The sequence below is a fragment of the Pinus tabuliformis genome, chromosome 2_2, assembly GCF_031772625.1.
Source record: "Pinus tabuliformis cultivar Carrire ecotype Pingquan chromosome 2_2, CPIR1, whole genome shotgun sequence".
In the NCBI taxonomy this organism is placed as follows: domain Eukaryota; kingdom Viridiplantae; phylum Streptophyta; class Pinopsida; order Pinales; family Pinaceae; genus Pinus; species Pinus tabuliformis.
Genome location: NC_142300.1, coordinates 391,136,440 through 391,160,847, shown reverse-complemented (window position 1 = coordinate 391,160,847; position 24,408 = coordinate 391,136,440). Strand labels below are relative to the sequence as shown.

General features: G+C 34.7%; 1 protein-coding gene across 1 annotated transcript; it reads right to left on the bottom strand.

Annotated features, from left to right (window-relative positions):
- Positions 1 to 18,376: 18,376 nt before the first annotated feature.
- Positions 18,377 to 21,944, bottom strand: LOC149192910 (alpha-humulene synthase-like). Its single transcript, XM_089406501.1, has 8 exons — positions 21,885 to 21,944; positions 21,418 to 21,638; positions 21,220 to 21,317; positions 21,031 to 21,123; positions 19,763 to 19,978; positions 19,510 to 19,648; positions 19,095 to 19,343; positions 18,377 to 18,975 (listed from the first exon to the last, which is right to left on the bottom strand). Exons 2-8 carry the CDS (start codon positions 21,562 to 21,564, stop codon positions 18,781 to 18,783), a joined length of 1,137 nt encoding a protein of 378 aa, XP_089262627.1. The 5' UTR covers positions 21,565 to 21,638; positions 21,885 to 21,944; the 3' UTR covers positions 18,377 to 18,780.
- Between the last annotated feature and the right edge of the window lie 2,464 nt (positions 21,945 to 24,408).

Here is a 24,408-nt window from a genome sequence, read left to right as displayed (position 1 = left end):
AAGAAACCTGTGTGGATAATAAATTCTACAAGAAGAATTGAATACTGAATGGAAATCTTTCAAAGATGAAATGCTTGAATGAGGCAGAGACCTGAACCAATCCCTAGCTTCTAGGTCCAAAGAAAACATAAACAACTTCATCTTAACATCTTCATGAATGATGCCCTGCTACTCCATGCATTCATGAAACTCTTGGAGATGCTGAGCTGGATCTTCATATTCCTTTTTACTGAATTTTGGAAGATACTCATTTCGAACATAATATGCAGGCATATCATGAGGATAACCAGTGATCCCAGTAAAATCAAATGGATCAAATTTATGGGCTAAGAATGCAGGGAGAGCCATTAAAACCCATAAAAGAAAATTTTAAAGTCTAGTGGAGTCACCAATCAATATTGTAAGTGAAAATCACAAGTGTGAATGTACAACCAACATCTAAAACTTGTCATTCTCAAGAATTAGCTTCAAACTTAATGAATTCAAGAAAAACTGTTCTTATTCTATTACTTTGCAGTCTGTGGTCTTTGTTACAATGGAATCGCCTTTTATTTCTTTTATTCAAAACAGCCAAATATTTCCTCGTCACTGAACAACCAGAGGAAAATACTGGAAACCCAGGGGAAAATGTTCTTGTCTTCTCTCCCCGGAAACGACGCCAATTAATGTTGTTCCTTAAGAAACCAATTTCCTTGCTGTAGAGAAATTGTGCTTAAGACATTAATAAATATTATTTACTGTCACTTGTTTGTCACTTAGATATATGTTGTGTTATCAAATGAAGGACCTGGAGACTTGGTTTTTTACTCTTAATATATGTATGACCAGAACATCTCAGAATTCCATTTATTGCTAGATATAAATGATGAATGAAGAAAGCTTGAAGGAAAATTTAAAGATAGTATGGTGATCTTTCACAGAAACTACTATCCATCACTTAGAATAATTATGGAAATGAGAACTGAATCATAGACAATATGCTTCTTAACACAGAAACTACTATCTGTGACTCTTGGAAAAGTTAAAGATAATATGTTGGTCTTTCACAGAAACTATTATCTATAACTTAGAAAAGAAGTTGGGAACTTCAAGTATAGGAGTGGTCTTTTAAGGGATTTTAACTTTATCTACATAAGCAAATAAAGACCTGCAACTTCATTACTATACTTGAAAGAAGAAAACATAACATGACACATAACAGAGAAGGTTACAAAATTATACCCAACAACTCATGGAAACTTTTGATTCTTTCATTAATAAACAATGATATTAGGAATACAGTGGCCTAGTCTCCGGGTTCACCAAAATTCCAACCATCAGCCCTTTCTCTGTAAATTTTCCTCCTTTTATACATTTGTGAAATAGTTGTTGATCTCTAAAACTGTCAAACTACTAAATTGTTTCCCTAACTATCTGAATTAAAAACTATTATAGAATTTATAGAGGTTAAAAGACACCTCAAAGAACCTAAAATAACAGGAAAATAACTGAACTTCGAAGATGACATTAACTGCTGGCTTACTCTGTGAATCGGCTGCTGGGTTCTTTTGTATATGCTTAAATAATGATTAATTCATTTTAGTCATGATAAACTATGTTAGCCATGCTTAAATATAGACTTATGTATGTATGATTGGCCAAAACGCCAAGAAATTTGACCAACTGCCTTTTTCTTCAAATTTGGCTTTAACACTGATTTTTATGTTTACACAGCAAAATCGACGCAAAGCAGAACTGAAAGGAATTAATCCAATTTAATAAATCTTTCAGATCCCCCTGTTCAGCGCTCCGTTGACTTCCCATCACAAATTGCAATCGGCCCTTTCCAGTGGTGTATTAATGTAATGTTGGACTTACGCATAAATCCTTCATATTTGCACCATTTCTATTATATCACTTTTATAATAGAAATACACCATAAACATACCTTGTTCTCTTTTAACGTGAGCTCTGCACAACTATCGAAGTGTACCTTTATTGCAATCGCTATCGGCACTTTCCATTGTTATATCGACCCAACCCTTAACATATTACGATATGACAGACGTGTCGAAGTTATAGAACATAATATAAAGACTATCAGGTCCAGCATCCTTATCGCAGATCGCAATCAGCATAAGTCATAAACGTTATGTGATGATCACGGACCCAACGGGATTATAAAATGCAACATATGATATTTCGGATCCAGTCCGCCATCGCTCATCACAATCGACAGAACCAATGTACATAAACTGTGCGATAAGCAGACCCGCCAGGACTATTAAACATAATATATATCTGTTTCGGGTCCGCCCATCGCAAATCGCAATCGGCATAGCCATATACATATATATTAAGTGTTATGTGATGATTGCAGACCCGCTGGGGCTTTTAAATATAATATATATATTTCAGGTCCGGTTTATAACTTGTTCCGCGCTTATTTTTGTTATAATCCTTTATAATGGAAATACATATAAAATGTGTAACCATACCTTTTTCCTCCTTTTCAAAGCCTTTGCACAGTTTTCAAGATACACCTTTATCGCAATCAGTAATCGATGATTCCCGTGGTAACTTTATACAAATGCTTGTTGCATTTTGTGATTGCGATTTAATCGCATCGCTAACACCTATATATATATATATCGATTATGGCTTCATATAATTATTTATATTGCAATTTAACTTTATCGCATGGGCCAATTCTTTTTGTGTTTTGATTCTGATATGTCATTTATTACATTTCCCTCTTGCCTTATCCTTTTTTAAGATATTTTCAAGTGATTCTTGAATGAAAAATGAATATTGTAAACAATAAAAATGCATGTTACAACAGAAACCTTGGGCACTTATGTGCGTTTCATGGATGGTACCCAACATTAACCTATTGGCACTGATTACAGTGCTGGACCTGGGAGAAATATCAATTGAGTCACAAAATAGGGGCAGCCAGTCTCGGAGATAGACTCCAAGACCTCTGCATGAAGCTCAAAGCATTAAACCACTCAAGATAGCCCACTGGGCTATAGTGATTTTATTTGGTTATGTATTATGGCACTGCAAATGGTTTTAATAGAATCTGATTTAGAAATCAAATTTATATACTATACATTACTTCTATAAATCTAGTCATTTTGCTTATGGTCCCGCTCTTTAGCTACATTAATAGGTTCCAACTCCCAATAGTTTTGTCCCATGGATAGAAGAAATTGTTGAATGTTAGATGTTCAGTTTTTCAACACCTAAAACATGTCACGATAGAAAAATAGTTAGAGGGATAATGTACAATGTGTATGTACTGAATTGACTACAAAGAATGTGATGATCAAACCATGATATTATCTATGCAGTAGACAGTCCTGCATCACTAGGGAAAGTTATTGATGTCTTATTCCAAAGCTCATTTTATGCCTTCGACAGTACCCAATCAAACACATTAGATAAGTCCACACCTGACCATATAACCACTAGTAGTAAAAGCTTTTGCACAGAAGTTAGGCATTGATTATGACGTAAAATGAAGACAAGAAAGTTGGTTTTAGTGGTGGCATCTTAGTTCAAATGAACGATTTATCAGGGGAATGCCAACAGTTCCTTTCTAAATGGAGCTTTAGTCTTCATGCTACAGCCCCAAGGGTCCATGCTAAAAGAACAAAATGCACCTTATATGTAAGCTGTAAAAGGCACAGTAGGGACTCAAGTAGGAACCCAGAGCTTGGCTCGTGATGACTGATGAGCACTTCAGGGCAAATGGGTACAGGAGTCTGTCAAATCCAAATAAGTTTTAGGATAGCTCTAAGTTAGCCCAAGAAATACTCGAATTCCTCCCAAGTACACCTCCAAATTAGCCCAAGAAGCACTCTGAATCTGCCCTAGAACTATTCTGAATCAATACTCTTGAGTATCCGCTACAACTCCAAAGATTTCATAAGCTTGCAAAATCTCAATGAGAAAGGTGTGAGGAAAATAGAGGGGGCCATCTATACATAGGTTAGGATTAGGGTTTAGGGCAGGTTAGGCACTTTGTTTTTTTGTTCCTTTTTTTTTTGGGGGGTGGGGAAGCGGTGTTATCCCTCAGATTTGCGTCAGGGTGGCCACATTTTCTTCACCAGATTTCCCCAGCATTTTTGTTGATCCTATACACATTTTTGAGTTGATGTTCAAGCCTAGTGTTACATGATTAGTTGTTCCTTCACGAAGACCTTTGTGATGTATCATGATGAGCCAAAAGTTTGTGACGATGTAACATTTTGTATTGTCACTAGACCATGCTTAGTGATCTATGTAAAGTGTTTCTTACTTAGGTAGTTTCTCAATACCCTTGTAGTTGGTTATGGCCTTGTTATCCACCAAAAAGTGGGTAATTCACAGGAGAAAATCTTTCTCCTCTGACAGTGAGCCAGCCAGCTAGAAGCCCTATATGATCAACACATAACTTGATGCTAGGATCGTCCATTTCTTGCTCTAGTCATAATTCTCTCTCCCATCCGACATTCCTTCTTGACGTGTAGGTCATCCATCAACAACTACTTTAACCATTTTGCAATCATGTGCTTTCACTTAATGTTGTGAGCATACTAATATTGATCAAGGTGGAAACTAGATGATTGATCGATCTCAATTGTATTCTTATTCCCTCACCTCGGAGGTTAGTCTTTGACTTTAGTCTAGTGGGACCTCCTCTGAGGCCTTAGGCTTTTAGGAAGGGCACTACTAGCGAAGCATTGATTGAAGTAGCATGTCCAATATATTCCATACTTAGCTCTCTTCATCTTCCCCATTATTCGTCTCCATTCTTGGGGCTGGTGGTCATTGGTCATTGGGATTGGTACCCTTCATCCTCATCTTTGAGTCTAGGCCTAGAAAACTTAGCCCTGGAGGTTGATGAAACTAAAAGATAGATAAAAACATAAGAAGGTTACAATGAAAGGAAAAATGAAAAATGCAAAAGATGGTTGGGACATTTATTTAGCGAGTGGGCATGAGCTTTGTCCCCCTCATAAGCCATCACCTAGTTCCTGAAGTACATGATGCTTCCTCCATAAAAAGGGATTGATGTATAACTTATTAGTTTTTTATTTTAAAAAAAGCAACTTTCTTGCAGGGTGGGATAGAAGTAGAACTCAAATCACTAAGAGAATATGCAGCATTATAGATGTCAATCCTCAATGTTAACATTTTCAAGTTGGTAGTTGGAGTGTTTATATTAAATTTGTTATATTATTAAAAAGTGGTAAGTGTATTATGGAAAAAGATGTATTCTTAATTAAAAAAGAAAATTTAAATTGTGATATATTTTTTCTTGTAAAAATATTTCTACAATAATATATTTATATTTGATAAGAGTAGAATATATTTGAGAGGTGTAAAACAGGAATTAAATTGAGATGTGGAGGATATTCACATTCTTTCGAATCATTTTAAACTAATTTGATTAATTAATTATTTTATATTATTTGATCAGGTGAAAATATATTCAGTTGGGTTTTATTAGTTAGGAACATTTTTCAATCCGCTCCCTTTGCAGATCTGCATTAATTTGATTCAGCATCAGATCTTTGAAACTATTTCTTATCTTGGGCTTGTGGATTTTTTGGGTACATATTTCAAAGTTGAGCATGATTCCTGTGGTTTGTGTGATGGAATGGATTCTTCACAGCAAGAATTATAGCAGAGAGGTCAAGGTAGATGTGATTGTTGTGGTTATTGGTGTTGGTGTATGTCATGATTGTGAAGGTCAATCTCAAAAGAGTTTGTGTGCTACGATGGCTATATTATGTACTTCATTGCAACAATTTGTAAGGATTCTCCACCCTCTGTTTCTGAAAAGCATGAACCTTCCTCTCATTTCTTCCATGACATTACCGAAAGTTAGCGGGTTTAGTGTACCTATTCATGTCTTTTTCATATTTATGCCAGACCTTGAAAAGTATGTTCAAAACTGTTGGCAGAGGATAGCTGCACAAAGTTCCCTCTCCATTTGCCTCTTGCCACTCACACTGCACCATGGTTTCTTGGCACTAGTTACTGAAGAGTACTTTGTCTTCCATTATGTCATCCTCTACTTTTTATAATCAACGCCCACTTGTTTAATAAGAAACTTCTTGTTTTTTTTTCATTATCATGATATATCTTTGCATTTAGTAGCAACATAGTAGACATTTTTAGCACATGTTCTCGATCATCAATACTCTTCACTGTCATAAACAATGGTTGGTGTGGAACTCCCAAGCCATAGAGGGCCCCGAATAATTGTGGAGCTAGGATGGAGCCATGAATCTATCCAGCTTAAAATTCAAAGGAAAAACATATTCTAGGTCTATTAACTTTTAAGTAGGGAGAACTCATTGCAAAGGTGCAAGAGAATATATCCACTCCATTTCATTTCTTTTGCTTTGATAATGACTCAATCGCAAATTGTGGATTCACAAATCATAATTCTGTTTGTTTTACATTTGGAAATCAAGACATTTTGTTATAGAATTTTATATGGGTGCATATACACAATAATAGACACATACATGTGTGGAGAAGAAAATGAAGAAAAAGAAGTCTTAACATGGAATGAAATCCCAACACAGGGATATGCCACTGTAGCAAGATAGCTTGTATACATGAACATTTAACTCTATATTAATAGAAGATTTTGAAATTTTTTGCTAGAGATATAATCTTCCTCTCTTTGCACCTTTTGGGGCAATTGCTAGTTTTAGTAAGTTAAAAATATGGTCTGCAAGTTAAAAATATGGTCTGCATGATTATAGTTTTTATAAAGATTATAGATCATGTGTCATCTTTTATTTTTTTATTTTTTAATCAATGGCTATAAATGTAGTTTTCAGGATTGCCATAACTCTTCATGTAATTCTTTAAAGTGTGCTATCTCAATGGAAGAGCACGTGCCTTACAAGGAGGAGGTTGGTGGTTCGATTTCAATGTGCACTAACATGAATTAATCACAGCATCACATCATTTCATTACTGAGAAATTGTAAGCTGGCATTTGAGAGATGGAAAGCTGGGTATTTATGGCATTTGTCCTTGGACATCACTGAGAACTTTTCCACAATAACCTCTCCAATTTATATTTTTTTAGGTATTGTCTAAAGAATAGTTAAATAGTTTTTTAGTTTTTTAATGATTAAAATAGATTTACTCTGATCAAAAACCTTAAAACACCCAAAATTTCCGAAATCAAATAATTATACCTTAAATTTCCAAATATTTCTATTACAATTTTTTAAAATCCCACCACACTTTTCCAACCGAAATTTTCATAATTTTCATAGAAAAATTGTGGCAGGTTAGACCAGATCTATTCATTTATACCCCCTCCACTTCATCGATAAGTGAATCAATTCAGCCCTGCGATTCAAAGCATCTAAAATTGAAGATATGACGACAGCGGTGTGATTATAATAGTACTCCTCACAACGAAATTATTTAACACCCACCAATTGGGTAAACTTTAATGTGCTTAGGTAGTGTGGTAAAATAAAAACCTTCTTACGTCACTCTCCCACGTAATCTCCACTTATGTCACACTCTCCCAAGTAATCTCCACATGCATGATGTTCTCTGACAATATTATGACCAAATTTAACATAAATGCCGACCATTATTGTACGCAGTCTGCAATGCCCGACAACCTTGAACCAAGTTAGCGTTCTCACCGATTAGCGATTCTTGATTATTGAGATGGTTCACCACACACCTGTCTCCCTTGAATACGTTAAAATTTACCCCCAAGATTCGTATGGAAAGGAGTCGGAAGGTGTTGAATAATTTCGTTGGCAGGATCTGTTAATAGCCGTATCATAGTCACATGGTTGTAGGGGGCAGTATAGGAGTACTCTACGCAGCGGCAAATTCACCCGGGAACGTTGCTGCCCTGGAAAAAAAGCCGTTTTTTATTTCCGGCCCCAGTTTCATTTTCAATTGCAGTCAATATCCGGTGACTGAATCGAGTTTGGATTGTTTTGTGACCAGTTTACAGTGACGAGATGAGGTTGATGGAAAGGCCGTGGAATCAGGTCGGTTTGGCAGCGCTGGCAGGGACAAAATCTCTATGGGCTCTGGGTCGTCTCCTTCCCCAATGGAGCACGCCAATTACACAAATGTACTTTTCCTGGAATTTCGCCACAGGACGTTTATTTCGCTGGAATTTCCTGTTTCACATGACGTTTTTCTGGTTTTCCAATGTGGACTTTCACACACTTTACGATTAATTGTTTAAGTTGTGGCAGGCATGCAATCGAAATTGTTGCGCTTGTGACAATGATGATTTTTCACCGACTTTGTTTTTAAAGGTGCGAAACCCTAGAAATTATATATATCATGGTTGCGTTATCAAACATATGATATAATTGTGTTTCATGTGATTGGAACTTAGGTGGAGAGGTTATCATTACGTTCCCAATTACTCGAAATATCTTACATTTACCAACTCTATCCTCCCAACTACTTTAGATATCTTCCATTCACTGACCCTATCATTGTAGTCTAGTTTCTCATTCAAATTGTTAAAAAATTACACTCAAATTTGATATTACAATCATCTGATTTTATATTAGAATTAGTACTTTTTCTTATTTAACTTCGTTTAGCTCAATTTAATTAAAGAAATTAAATCATCATCTCTCCAAATCGAAATATTGGGGAAATGGGAACACAAAATAGAAGCAAGATTCAACAAAAGCACAAGAAAGGATCAACATAGATGTGAGATATATGCATATTGACTATAATACTTCTGGATTATGTTATTGTGACATTGGTTTTGGACTAGTATCATGGGAACATTACTCTATGTTCTTAACATTAGTAAGGAAAAAGGGGAAAATAGCAATATGTGGAGACACCAAAAATTTGGTAAGGAGACTTATGCCAAGGGCAAAATGGACCTACAAAGGTGAACAATTCATTATGAACATTAAATATAAACTATTAAGAGTTGCACAATTTGATCATCCACTCATGACATGAACAATCACGGGTATATGCATTGATGACTATCTTTTCCAAATTCCAAATTGTAGGAATTTACAGGGTAAGCTCCTCAGACAGAACACCAAAGGACACCGCTCACACACAGATCACAGATCAATACACCAGTATTTTTGACGTGGTTAAAACCCTCAAAGAGGGAAACAGTCCATGGCCTGAGCCAACACGGCCACTTCAGGCAATTTATTAATAAAAGAGTGAAAATTTACATAAGCTTCTCTCATGGATGGTTAACCTACAAATGACCCTCCATGCTCTTTAAATAGAGATCATGGACCAATCGGGTGTTAAGCCACGGATCAAGTGTCGGTAATACCGAGGAGAGAATGAACCGTCGGATCACTACATATCGTGACCGTCGGATTGTAAGTTATAAAATGTACATAGTAAAGAAACACACTTTACCTAACTCTATACTAGACCAAGTTATACTTAACTATTTCCTATGTGTCGGAATATCCTAACATCCCCCTTAAGAACAACTTGGGATAGGATTGAAGGATTTACAAATATGACACAATAGGAGAAGGAAGGAGGCACTAGAGCCTATCCCCCCTTAGTGACAACTTCCTAAACTCCAACCTTAAAATCGAAGTTTAGTGAACTTCGCCTCTGTGAGAGCCTTTGTAAAGATGTCTGCAACTTGATCATCTGTTGAACAATATTGCACTTCAAGAACATGGTCGTGGATGAGCTTTCTGATGAAGTGCATGTGCAGTTCAATGTGTTTGTTGTGCTGATGTTGGACTGGATCTTTGCATAGTTGAATGGCACTCTGATTATCACACCAAAGTGTAGTCGGATGTTGCTGCTGAAAGCCAAACTCTGACAGGATTTGACGAAGCCACAAGGCTTCCTTATTAGCTTCTACAGCACCACGATACTCTGCTTCTATTGAAGAAAGAGAAATGGCACCTTGTTTCTTGCAAGCCCATGTAATAGGTCTTGAACCAAGAGTGAACACATAAACTGCAATAGACTTCCGATCATCAGGGTCACCAGCCCAATCGGAATCAGTGAAACCAACCAATAGAGGAGCTGCTTTGGCACCGTAATGAATCCCCAAACTGAACTGTACCTCGAACATAACGAAGTATTCTTTTAGCTGCTTTCCAATGACTTTCATGTGGGTTTTGCATAAACTGAGCAACAAGGCCAACAGCAAAGGGAAGGTCAAGACGAGTATGGGTTAGATACAAAAGTTTTCCTACAAGTTGACGGTATAAGGTAGCATCAACTTCAGGAGAAGTAAAAGTGACTGAAAGTTTGACTCCAGACTGAAAGGGAGAAGGGGCTGACTTACAGTCTTCCATGTGAAAATGGCGTAGAATATCACAGGCATACTTGGACTGGGAAAGGGAAATACCTTCTTTGGATTGCAAGACTTGAAGACCAAGAAAATAATGTAAGTGTCCTAAGTCTGTCATTTCAAACTTCCTTTTAAGGCTAGACTTCACATGGTTTATAAGGTTGGGATCACTACCAGTCAGGATAAGATCATCAACATAAAGAACAAGAATGATAAGAGACTTGCCCACTTTCTTGGTGTAGACAGTATTGTCAGAATGACACCTAGAAAAGCCATTTTCTAAAAGAAAGTTATCCATTTTGGCATTCCAAGCTCGAGGAGCTTGCTTGAGATCATAAAGGGATTTCTTAAGCCGACATACAAGGTTGGAGTCTGTTTGTATAAAGCTAATAGGTTATTCCATATAGATTTATTCATGCAAGTCCCCATGCAAGAAGGCAGATTTAACATCCATCTGATGGACTTCCCATTTGAAAGAGGCAGCAAGGGAAAGAACAAGGCAGATAGAGTTCATTTTGGCAACAGGGGAGAATGTTTTAGTGTAGTCAATGCCTTCAACTTGTGAAAAACCCTTAGCAACAAGACGAGCTTTATGTTTATCAACTTTCCCATCTGGTCCATACTTGGTTCTGTAAACCCATTTGCATCTAACAAGTTTTCGTCCCTTTGGTAGAGGAACAAGATCCCATGTATCATTTGCCAATAATGAATGATATTCTTCATTCATAGCTGCTTCCCAATCTGGATGGCCTGAAGCTTCTGCAAAGGTGTCAAGATCATAATTTACTGAGGCTTGAGCCAGTAAAGAAGAGGCACTATCAAACTGAGAACGTGTATGTCGCTGATCTGTAGGATCACCGACAAGATCACCTGCTGCATCCCGAGTAGCACGAACCCATTTTGGAAGCTGAGGAGCTGAAGGAGGATCCTGAGAAGGTGGGGGAGGATTTCATCCTCGCTTTCATCATCTGAAGAAGAAATATTTTCAAAAGTAGAAGAGATAGGGAGAGGTGGCACATCCGCCGAACTAGGCTCATAGGCCGATATATTTTCAACAAACTTTACATCCCTTCTAATGATAACATTTTTGGACTTAAGTGGAATAATTCTATATCCTTTGACATCTTCAGAATATCCAACAAAAATATGTTTTTCACTCTTAGGTTCTAAAGCTTTATGTTTCTCATCTGAAATATGGGCCCGTGCTTCACTTCCAAAAACATGAAAGTGACTTACATCTGGTTTAATTGAGCTCCATGCTTCTTCTGGAGTGATATTCTTTAAAACCTTAGTAGGAGTGCGATTTATTATGTAATTTGCACAGTTAATTGCTTCTGCCCAATAATTAAGACTAAGTCCTTTAGATTGAAGCATACAATTAGCCATTTCCTTTATGGTGCAATTCTTCCTTTCAGCTACACCATTTTGTTGTGGAGTATATGGAACAGTATGTTGCATTCGAATTCCATTCTCAGTGCAAAAGTTGATGAATTTGTTGTTAACATACTCTCCGCCATTATCAGATCTTAGCTTAAGGATTTGATGTCCAGATTGTTTTTCAACAAAGGCCTTAAAGGCCAATAACATGTTAAATACTTCACCCTTTTAAGAAGTATACCCAAGTGCGTCTGGAGAAATCATCAATGAAAGTTAAGAAATACTTGTAGCCAGAGAATGAAACAACTGGAAGAGGACCACATAAATCACTATGAATAAGCTGTAAAGGGGCTGAGGCGTGCCAAGAGGCACGTTTTTCAACACTGTCCTGATGATGTTTTCTGAGTACACATCCGGAACAAACACCATCTCTGCAAGATACCATTGGAAGACCTGTCACCATATTTTCTTTACATAGATTCTGAAGAGAGCGATAGTTTAAGTGACCAAATCGCTCATGCCAAAGTTTGCTCACTTCATCATTATGAGCAACAAATACCGAGGGAATATTTGATGACCCAAAGTTGTGAAACTTATACAACCTTGTAGAATCATCAGCAATGCCATTAGCTAAAATCTGTCTAGGATCTCTTAGGTCCTTAATTACAACATCGTGAGGTGAAAATTCAATGATTTTACCTTCACCTGAATGAGTTATCTGATATACAGATAGAAGGTTGCAGGATAATGTTGGAACACATAATACATCATTAAACTGACCATTGTCTATATGAACAGTTCCAGTCCCTACAACACTAAGAAATCTATCATCACCAACATATATAGTTTTGGTGTTACAATCATTTAAAGAAGAAAACATGGCTTTGTTTTTGGCCATGTGATAAGAAGCTCCAGAATCAATGAGCCACTCATGAGAATGAGAAGAAGAAGATACATTTAGTGCATAGCCAGACCGAGATGCTTGACAACCACATGCAGAAAGTGCCATTCCTGAAGATGAAGTTGAAGTTGAAGAGTGCTCCAAATGGATTTTATGCTTCTTCATTGCTGCTTCCAAGGCTTCCATCTTCTTAAAGCATCTGGATTCTAAGTGGCCATCTCGATTACAAAAGTTGCAATGTCTATCAATCTTCTTCCCTTTGTTTTTATTTGTCTTATCATTTTGTTGAAATTATTTTTCATTTTGAGGCTGAAATTGCTTAGGACCCTTGTTTGGTTTATGACCATTCCTTTTAGGATACAACTTCTTAGGATTCTTTGGATTTGGTTGCTGTTGGGCGGCTAACGCTTTCTTAGAAGAGTTTCCAAGATTAAGAAGACCAAGGTGTAAGAGTTTTTCTTGTTCTCTTATTAAAGAATCACAAAAAGAATCAAAGGAAGGGGTCTTGTAGTCTTGTCCTTGAGAAATGAAGGCTTATCTTGTAGAATGGAAGGTGGAAACAAACACAGAGTAGGCTGATCCCAACTTAGTAAGAATGGAATAGATAAGGTTACTATCTTCTTTCTTAACCTTAACACCTTCCAAGAGAAGTCTAAGGGTCTTGAACTTGGACAAAAAATCTTCAATGCAAGAAAAATTATTGGGGTCCAATGTAAGCAACTCATTTTCAAGTTGATGGGCTCTAAGTTCATTTTTTATTCCAAAAACTTTAGTAATCTGTTTCAATGCTTCATCAGGAGTATCAAGTTCTGCAATATGGAATTTAAGATTTGGAGAAATAGACATCCATATCAACCCACGTGCTTGATCTTGCCTATTTTCCCATTTAGCTACCTTATCTTCATCTTTCGGTTTGGTTTCTTGGCTTGAGGCTATTCTTTAGAGACATTTACTTCTAAGTAAATCCACAATGTAGGACCACCATTGGAAGTAGTTGGTGATATCAAGAATAACTTGGCATGGACTTTCCATTTTAATAGAAACTGAAGCTATAGATGCTGAAACTAAGTGTTCCAATGGAAAGATCTCGAAAAATTAGGATGTTTCAAAAAAAACAGTTCTGGAAACGGCTTCCGGATGAAGAAGTTATGGCTTTTTGAAGAAAATTTGATGAAGATGCCGACGAAGTGCGGGAATGTGCAGAAAAGAGAGAGAGAGAGAGAGAGAGAGAGAGAGAGAGAGAGGTTGAAGCTTTGGGTTGCGTGCTTGCTTTGAGAAAGCTCTTTTTCCCTACAAAACAAAAAACACAAAACCCAACACGGACATACAAAAAAAACGAACCTCGCGGCTCGAAGTTAGCTTTAGCCAGAAACTAAATATTTTCCTCAATGTTTCTGATTTTCTGAGATCACACTAAGGCGCAGCAGAAAAGAGCATACACATGAGAAAAATCCTTCCTTTCTGTTTTTGATTTGCCTAGATCGCACAGAGTCGCGAGGCAAAGAGCATACGCAGAAATGAAAGGTATAGATCCAATAATAAAAAAGGCTAAATAAACTGAAACCGAAATAAATAGAGAGAACATAACTGTAAACTGCAAATAAACACTGTATACCTCCAGATCTTAAAAATGACGTAGCTAGGGCTACCGGAAACCTTTTCACGTGAAACGAAAGGGGTTCCTCACTGGAACAGATGCTCCCAACACAATAGAGCAGTCCTCTTGGCCCGAAAGTAGTCAGAAACAGTAGATCTAGGAAACAACAGTCGGATGCAGTTCTACCGGCTTCAGATTTGGATCACCAACGGACGCGGCCCTCAAATAGCTCTGATACCATGTAGGAATTTACAGGGTAAGTTCCTCAGACAGAACACCAAAGGACACCACTCACACACAGATCACAAATCAATACACCAGTGTTTTTGACGTGGTTAAAACCCTCAAAGAGGGAAACAGTCCACGCCCTGAGCCAACGCGACCACTTCAGGCAATTTATTAGTAAAAGAATGAAAATTTACATAAGCTTCTCTCATGGACGGTTAACCTACAAATGACCCTCCATGCTCTTTAAATAGCGATCATGGACCAATCGGGTGTTAAGCCACCGATCAAGTGTCGGTAATACCGAGGAGAGAATGAACCGTCGGATCACTACATATCGTGACTGTCGAATTGTAAGTTACAAAATGTACATAGTAAAGAAACACACTTTACCTAACTCTATACTAGACCAAGTTATACTTAACTATTTCCTATGTGTCGGAATATCCTAACATCCCCCCTTAAGAACAACTTGGGATAGGATTGAAGGATTTACAAATATGACACAATAGGAGAAGGAACGAGGCACTAGAGCCTATTTACATGGATATTGAAGATCCATACTCGTAAAAGTGTTATAGATTTTATAAGGATAGTAGATCAGAAACACATGATTATGGCCTTAAAACATACCATCATTCCAATTTACTATGTTAAAAAATATTTGACCATAATCATAATGTTTTAAAAAACTAAAATATTATTTTAATAAAAGTAAGAGAGATCAATAAACAATTATTTAAAAATGAATATAATTTTTTATTACCATTTAGTTAAAATGGGTGAACATAGACCTTTTAAGAAATTGAGGACTGTCATCTCTATAAGTGTAACAAAATATTTTTGTATTTTCAGTGTTGCAATATGACAACAAGGCTGGCTTTTAAATGGAGGACTCATCCATAATGATTATAGGATACTATGAAAAATTCCACATAACAATCTATACTTTAATTCGAGGAATTGTTGTTTACCTTTGCAAGATTTGTTCATTAGTATATCTATCATGAATGAAAATGAAGAATTTGAGAGTCCATGTTAGACAACAATGCTTCAAGTTACAGTGAATGACATCACCTGTGAGATATTCCCTGTGTTTTTTTGTACTAGATGGATTTCAAATGACACATTGGAATTGTTTGCAGCATTGGTGGCAGATTGAAAGATTTGTCACATGTCATATTGTTTGTGGTGTTAGATTTTGTTTCAAGTAGAAGATGGTGATTAATCATATGCCTTCATAATTTCTTTTTCAAGTTGGTGATCATTTCTTAACTATTTTGGGGCAGAAAATGAAATGTTGTGTCAACCATGGTCCATCTGGTTTGTCTTTTAGCATGTCACAAAACATCTTGTAGCATGTCTTTCTGTTGAGAAGAGAATATTTCTCAGGTTCAGAAATGTCCACTTCAATGATCCCTTCTAAAGTAATCATCTCAATTTCAATGTCATCATAAAAAGAATAATTATAGTCTATGTGGAAGAATCCCTAAATCCTTTGGCCACCTCCCCGACACCTATAAAAATTAAATCTTTCTTTGAAGAAGTTATGAGGAAGTATACATGTAACCCTTTGGAAATGTGTGTAGTTACTACGACTAGACCTATCATATAACCAACTCACAAGGCACATATTTCATTTTAGACAATAGTGCTTCAAGTTACAGTGAATGACACTCCTATGAGATATTCCTTATGTTTTTTTGTACCAGATGCATTTCAAATGACACATGGGAATTGTTTGCAGTGTTGGTGGTAGATTAACAGATTTGTCACATGTTATATTGTTTATAGGGAAAGATATTGTTTCAAGTAGAAGATGGTGATTAGTCGAATGCCTTCAAATTTTCTTCTCTTGGCGAGTGAAGATTGCTTAACCATTTTGGGGTTGAACATGAAACGTTTCTTCAACCATGACCCATTTAGGTTTGTCTTTTAGTAGGTCACCAAACATCTTGTAGCATGATTTTCTCTTGAGAAGAGCAAAGATCTCTATAGTTCAAAAAATCCCACTTCTAGGATCCCTTCTAAATAAATCACCTCAATCTCAACGTCATCATAAAAAGAATAAAATATTTAAACAAAATAATTATAATCTTTGTGGAAAAATCTTGAAATCCATTAGCCACCTCCAATAGCTACAAAAAATGAATCTTGCTCTAAACCACTTATTGGGTAGTATACATGTAACTCTAGAGAAATTTGTGAAGTTAGTACAACTAGACCTATCATAGTAGAGACCTCTTGTAATTGTGGTTCTCCATTGTAATAAATTAATTTAATTTATTACCTATTCTTAGAGGCAGTAATTTATGTTGCAAAGTAAACAATGCCGAACTAGACAACATCTGGATTGCATAACATATCACATCTCTCTTCATCTATGCTCTTCTTCCATGTGCTATAAGACTATTTCCTTTATAATATGTGGTGCAATTGCTAGTTTATGTTTCTTGTAGTCTAACTTATAGATGAAATGACATTTTTAGGTGTATTTTTCCACTTAATTTTAATCAAAATATGATAGGTATTTTTTAAAATTAAAGTTTAATAGAATTTCAGTGTCGGATTTTTCAAGGTGTTGTATCCATTTATGCATTCAATAATATTTTTTAAACAACAAAAAATCACAAACTTGCTTGAAATTGTATAGTCGGATTCTCATGAAAAATGTTATTTCGTCTATAAGTTAAACTACACCTATATGTTTTTCTCAACACTTACATATGAGTAAAACTATAGATTTTATTTGCCTATTGACCATTATTAGTCCAAGGAATCAAGAGTAAAACTATAGATTTTATTTGCCTATTGACCATTATTAGTCCAAGGAATCAATTTTACTATTGACCACTGTTTGTTTAACATTGACCATGCAACTTATAATGTGTAATTTAAAACAAAAATATTTAATTTTCAATATCGTTAAAAAATTATTTATCAAACACGATTGGACTATAATTTGAAGGCCTTATTGTAGCCTTTGCACAAAACAATGCCATGTCGATAAATTGCTCATATTTTTCTGCCATAAATTTTCCGTAGAGTTGAAATATTTATGCCATTATTTTTAGATAGTTTTGCAATGTTTTTTTATTGTTAAGCTTCATAGAAAAACTACAGAAGATTAAAATCCTTAAAAATAGCTTGAATACTCATGTAAATAACATATTTACCATTGGTTGTTGGCCACCATAATTTAAGCAAGTTTGAATACTCATGTAAATAACATATTTACCATTGGTCGCTGGCCACCATAAATGATAGAAAGATTAATATATAAATTCAACATATGTACATTTTGATAAAGCATGTAACCAGATTCTTAACTATAGAGATTTACCTATACTTTATCATGGAGATTCTTAATATAAGTTTTTGCATTACCACCAATATCATAGCTTATCAATACCATATTGCCCAAAGTACTATAACTAATTTATTTTAACAACAAAAAATGCATAACTACATTGGAAATAACTCTTAATCTTCTATTGATAATCTGAGACATGTGAAATCATTGAAACTTGAAAAATGTTGGTTCAAATCCACTATTGCTACTAAAGCTAGTTCCTCTAAATCACAATATAATATATATATATATATATATATATATATATATATATATATATATATATATATATACTCTCTTAGCCTTTAATTTGTTTATACTATTAAAAATATTCTAAAAAATTTAAATTCATATCATCTACTTAATAATTTTTATTTTATCGATAACATGATAACAAGCCTGTTAGCATAAATACATCAAACAAAATTTTTAACGATTGAAATTTATTCCTTTTTAACAATTTTTTTTAATTAATTATTTTAATTAGAAAAACAAAAATAATTATAAATATTCTAAAGTATTAAATGAAAATCAAATATCTACCATTCACATAATTATTATTAATAATTAATTTTTCAAAAATATTTATCGAAATAATACCATTAAAATTGTGCAAAGCGCAAGATGATGAAAGTCAAACTCATTAATTAAACAAATATAAAATACAATTTAATATCATAAAACACATGAAAATATAGTAGTAGTAGCGATGATCAGGTGATAATTGTAATTGCCGTACGTGATATTTTGGAATTTGTCGGCGAACAATTTCCACACGCAATTTGGCAGAACTTAGCGGAACTACGTCCATAAACATTTTTGGCCGCTTATTTAATCCATGTCCCTCTGGCCATACGCACTTAATAAGCATAAAACATTCAAAAACATACTTAATACAGACAGCTAGTAACCGGGTCGTCATTATTCCTCAATAGGTACTTGGTCGACGAGGATTTTGAAGATCTGGTCCTTCACTTCGTTGTTAGAAATGGATATGCCATCTCCGTATTTGTAGAGGAAATGAAGGCCTCATGTTATATTGAAAGTGAACTTCTTACAACACAATGGTACGCTGTCCTGCTTAAGAAACTCCCCATTCATTTCCTCAAGGGAGAGATGAAGGATGCCCTTTATTTGATTTAAAGCATTTTCCACGGTAGAATCAGGATTGTCTTTTATGTAACACTCTATGATTGAAGCCATCTCCCCGCGTTCCTTCTCATCCTTCATTGCAACCGTGAAAGAAAGTGATAAAGGTGTGAGTGAGGATTTCGCGTAGAATGTTATGCATCCAATCTTGTTTAAATGCTCTTAAAATAAATGTAATTTCAGATGCCAAATACCTCGAAATCTCTTAAGTCGTCGATGAGTCTGATTGTCAATTCTGAGAGCTCCTGGATCTTAGATGGAGAATGTATTTGCTGCAGAATGTTGTTCGGGAGAGGTTGACCCATCAAGAGGAGCGGAATCAAATTTACGATGCACATCCCTGAGCTAGCGACGGCATTCTTTATGTACTCATTAAACGTCGGCACACAACCAGTTGTTATCCATTCCGCTTCTTGCAGATAAGACTCAAGGTATCGCACCCACTGGGCATACAGCCAGTAAAATACATTGATGGTTAATGTCTCATTTAGGGAATACTTTGGCATTTTGAATTTATTTTGTTTTATTTTAAAATTGTTATTCCATCGCATGTTAAGATTCACTCGGGTAAGTACAATGTAACCTAACATTCTGAAAAAAAACGCATACGGTATCTTTTAATATGGCTGACGTGTCCGGCCCTTGCTTGCTTACGACTTCAGCGGCCAGTTCATTCGCTGTATTGAAGAAAAACTGGATTGCAATTTTTATTTTTTCCGGAAGGTCGTCTATCAACGAAATATCCCATCTGAAAAATCCCACAAACAGTAATAAAAATTAAAATCTTCAAGATATATAACAGGGAGAAGCTTTGAGGAAATCAAATAGCAATTTGTACAAAGTCTGTAGAGTTTGAATTCACCGTCTCACTCCCTCTGTGATGGTTTTCAGTTCGTCTAGCATTCCGTAGGTATCATAGAGGTCATCTAGAACAGTTCCGACGGTAGTAACTTTTGCGAAGGCGGTTCTGCTTTGAGAAAACTCGGGCTCGAAAATGCATATAACTGCCCAAAAGTAAAGTTCCATGTGACGCCTCCTATAGAAATTCACGTGCGCAACTTCTGAGTCCCTCCACCACCTACGAAGAACATAATAGTGTTGCAGAACATCATGTCTAATCAGGAACCCTATAACTGATAATCTGTATATGTTCCTTGAGCAAAGTTTTATTTTAATGCCTCCGTATGAAAGGACCATCGAGAGCCATTTTTCTTTTAAAAATACATATATTTCCAGTCTCCAATCATTATGGATAGATAAATCTATCAATAATTTGCTATGTAAAATCATTATTTTGTAATTTTATTAACATTTAAATTTTGATATTACTAATAAAATATAATTATGAATTTAGGTTTCTATCATTTATATCCATTTTTTAATGAGAGTTTTGGGCTAAAATAACATCCAAATTCATTTGTTTATGTGTTTCGAATCAGCAATATTATTAAAATTTTCATCTATAAATTCGAAATTCTCAAATTGGGATTTAAGTAGAATTCATTAAATTATTTTGAATATATTTAATTTTTATTAAAAAATATTATTGGGTAAAACAATAAAATATTCAAAATATTATTACCTTTAAAATGAAATAAAAGTAAAATAATATGTGGGAAAAATTATATTTCAATTAAATCCAAAAATAAAAATTGAGAGAAGAAAATTGGAAATTGGAAATATTATTTAATAAATTTTAAAATAAATATGATAAATTATATATATACATATATATATATTACATTTTTTTAAAACTTTTTAAGGTAAAATCAGATTGAATCACAATGTTTTTTCTCACTTTTAAAAAAATAAATTAAGTACTTTTTTCTAATCGATTAGCTTTTAGTTTCTTTTAAATTCAATCAAATCCATATTTCCAAAATAAAAATTAGTCATCATAATATTATTAACTATACTTCTAAAATAAAATAAAAAGAGAAGAATTAGTAAGGTATCTAAGTGGCCGATTACTATATCTCTAAACTTATTAACTATACTTCTAAAATAAAATAAAAAGAGAAGAATTAGTAAGGAATCTAAGTGGCCGATTACTATATCTCTAAACTTAAAATTAAATAGAAAGATAAATAAAGCATCACCATCTATGATGAAAATGGTCCCGAGCACTACCTTGTAATATACTGCATCTCTTTCTGATGTATGCATTGCAGAATATTGAAGTCCAATTTGGCTAACTCCAAAACTTTTTGGTTGAAATTCGACCTTTAGAAAAAAAATTGGCAAAGGGATTTACTATGGTATAACCATATTTGAAAATGGAAAATAAAAACAATTATATTTAGTAAACCAGGAACGTACTTGAGCCACGAATGATTTTGTCCATATATTTCAATAAAGCTGCGAGCCTCCCATCTGGGCGCACTGCAATGCCATGGAAACTCCAATGCATACTTCACCTAAACAACAGTAATTAATGAGGTCAAATCCCTTATAAACCATCGACAGCATCCTCTTTTTAATTTAAGGTAGGACCATCAAAATGCGGTTAGTGCTTACCTCTTCCAGAAGGCTCTGATCTACCCCGGTCACTTCCCCGCCTCCAGCTACAACTCCGTTTAGATATTCTCTTGTGAATGCCTTCGCCTCTTCCATTACTTTTTCTCCAGGAAATGAAATTTCTGAAGCTCGAAGTAACGACAACATGCTTCTAACTTGTTTATCTCCAGAGAAACTGCAGAAGAACTTCCCGTTTTCATCCTTGAAATTCTCCAAGACACCTGTTCAAAGCTGAATTATATAAAAATCGATTTAAACGAAAAAAAACTTTGTGGGTGAATAATATAACAATTGAATGAAACAGAAATCTTTGTGAAGTAAACATAAAATTCTGTGGGAAATTCCACCAATGGTTTTTTATGACCCACGAAGCAAACACCAATCCAACAACAATTACAAATATTTCAATGGGTACTGAGGGTATATTATAGCTTAACATAAAGTCGAAAAGCAACTCCAGCTACCACCTGAAGACACGTTATATCGATGCAGTCGGAGAGCACGAAATCCTAAAGCTGTAGCGTTATATTATAATTGTTGCATATGGTAATTAATCTAAACTCAAGGCATGCTTTTTGATCTTCTATAAATCTTCAATTGCCAGCGTTTGAAAGGCTTCAATTTTTTATATATTGAACTTTTCTTTTATACAACAGTTCCAAGTTCGAATGTAATAATTCTCCAATGCTTAGCATGTCGTTTCTTATATGTTGTTTGAGAATTTGTGAGGTTAATGTGTATTATTTATGGATTTGTTGTTTGAGACTTTGCGAGATTAACAGTTTTACTTAATGATAGAATCTTTCCACTGAGCACACCGTGTATATATATATATATATATATATATATATATATATTTGTGTGTGTATGTATGTAGTACAGTGTTCAATACAATACCGCCAATTCCAACAATGTTGTATGGCAAACTTTCATTCTGGCTTGTAAGATGTTTATGATAGATTGTTTCTCCTGTGCATACCAAAGTTTCTTTTATAACTTCACTATATCAGTATTTAGTACAATGTTTAATTCAATACCTCAGTTCTTCCAATTCCATACAAGTAAAATCGTCAAAATCGAATATGTTGTAGCATCTCACACTTGCAACTATTGATTGTGAAGCGCTGGTGTAACTATTCTATGTTATCAGGGTTTTTATGATATTTTCTATCAAATTAGTTTGGCAGAAATTTATTAGAATCATAGTTTTATTTTTGATTGAATCTCCCTCTCTCTCTCTCTCTATATATATATATATATAATTCATTTATATATTAATAAATAAAAAATATAATCTAATAAAAATGATTTTGCTAAATTCTAACTAAAATTTCCAAAACATGATATAACAACATGGATCATTGAAATAACATAATCCAACAAAAATTGTTTTACCAAATCTCAATTAAAAACTCTAAAACATAGTATAACCAAACCTTGCTATTGCTGAGCACATAGAATTATAAATGAAAAGCTATTAAGTCGTTGTGATTTTTACCATTATGAAATAGAAAGCTATTAAGCCTTAATGGTTTTTATCTTTAATAGATAAAAATAATAATGACAGAATTTGAAAAAAATGCGGCTCTCTCGTGTGATAATTGCTCATTGAACACACTGCACCAACACGAGCGGAATCACGAAGAATAGGAGCAGAAGTCTAGAGAAAAGTCTAGACAAGTTGGGAAGGTACCTTAGAATGATATTGCTTGAGAGAAACAGTGCTCACTGGAACCTTTGTACAGGAAACTCTCCACCCTACACACTTAACAAAGTCACTGAAAACAATAAATGAACAAACAAATCACCTTACCAATTTTGAAAATAATTAGATGAATTATTGTTCACAAAGAAATCGAATCCATAAACACCACACTATATAATACCTTAAAAAAGTATGACTCTGTAGTAGTATTCTTACTATTCACTAGGAGATTTGCACCCAATGCTCTGCCCTAGACGCTGGAATCAAGAAATTACAGTAGTATTGTTACTATTCACTAGGCGATTTTCACCCAATGCTCTACCCTCGACGCTGGAATAAAGAAATTAAAAACAAATTGACAAAGAAATGTTAATCCAGAAACACCTACAAATAACAAATGAATTACTGAAACAGAAACAAGAAAAATTAGAGAAACTAGAAAAATTAGAGATTCCAATTGCTGTTCATATTAATATGAAGAAAGTTCAGATCTCTCGTACCTTATGCATCCATTCAATAGAGAAACGAGCTAATTCATCCATCCATTCAACATAGGAACAACCTAATGTGTTTCATTGAAATACTTTTGTTTCCGAAATGTTTTCCTCTTCATTCTGCACTGGTTGGCCCTAATCTCGATCGTCACCGACTTTCTGTAAAAGCTAGCATGGAAAGCTTTATTCCATTTGAATCTAGCTTTATTTCATTTGAAGCTAGCATGGAAAGCTTTAGGCCCAAATTAGAAAATGCAATTCAAAAGGAAACCGCTGTTTTTGAAATGGGAGCAACTTGGAAACTGTTGTTTCTGAAATGGGATTTAACATCAGTTGAGAAAGGAAATTTACAAGTTTAACTATTGTAAGGAAATTTACAAGTTTAACTATTGTAATTTGTGATAGAGGCACATCAGTTGGAAATTGAAATTCTCAAAGTCTGGATTTCAGAAAAAAATGAAATTAAAAAAAAAGAAATTAGACGAATTGACAACTTAACAGCGCTTCTTAAAAAAATTTATAATATTATTCCAATTTCTTTTTAAAATGGCAAAATTCAAATTTTAATTTTTTTTTACTAGTAAAATTTTCTCCCTACTTCTGTGACGTGCCAGAGGCCCTTTGAAGGGCTCCGATGTGTTCAAATTTGATCACTCGTAGTAATGACGTTTTTTAAAAAAGTGAACAGTCAAAAATATGTTCTATAACTTTGAAAACCTATCAAAAAAACGCTGTTTTTAAATTTTTAAACATAAAATACGGTCAAAATGCCTTGTGACGGGCATTTTGCCC

What these genes read in the sequence shown, in the direction of transcription:
- LOC149192910 (XM_089406501.1), bottom strand. Translation starts at nt 21,564, where the DNA reads ATGTTGTCGTTACTTCGAGCTTCAGAAATTTCATTTCCTGGAGAAAAA. An exon ending in ATCAGAGCCTTCTGGAAGAG is followed by an intron (nt 21,318 to 21,417) that starts GTAAGCACTAAC and finishes ACTGTTGTTTAG; the next exon opens with GTGAAGTATGCATTGGAGTT. An exon ending in GAGATGCAGTATATTACAAG is followed by an intron (nt 19,979 to 21,030) that starts GTAGTGCTCGGG and finishes TGTTCTTCGTAG; the next exon opens with GTGGTGGAGGGACTCAGAAG.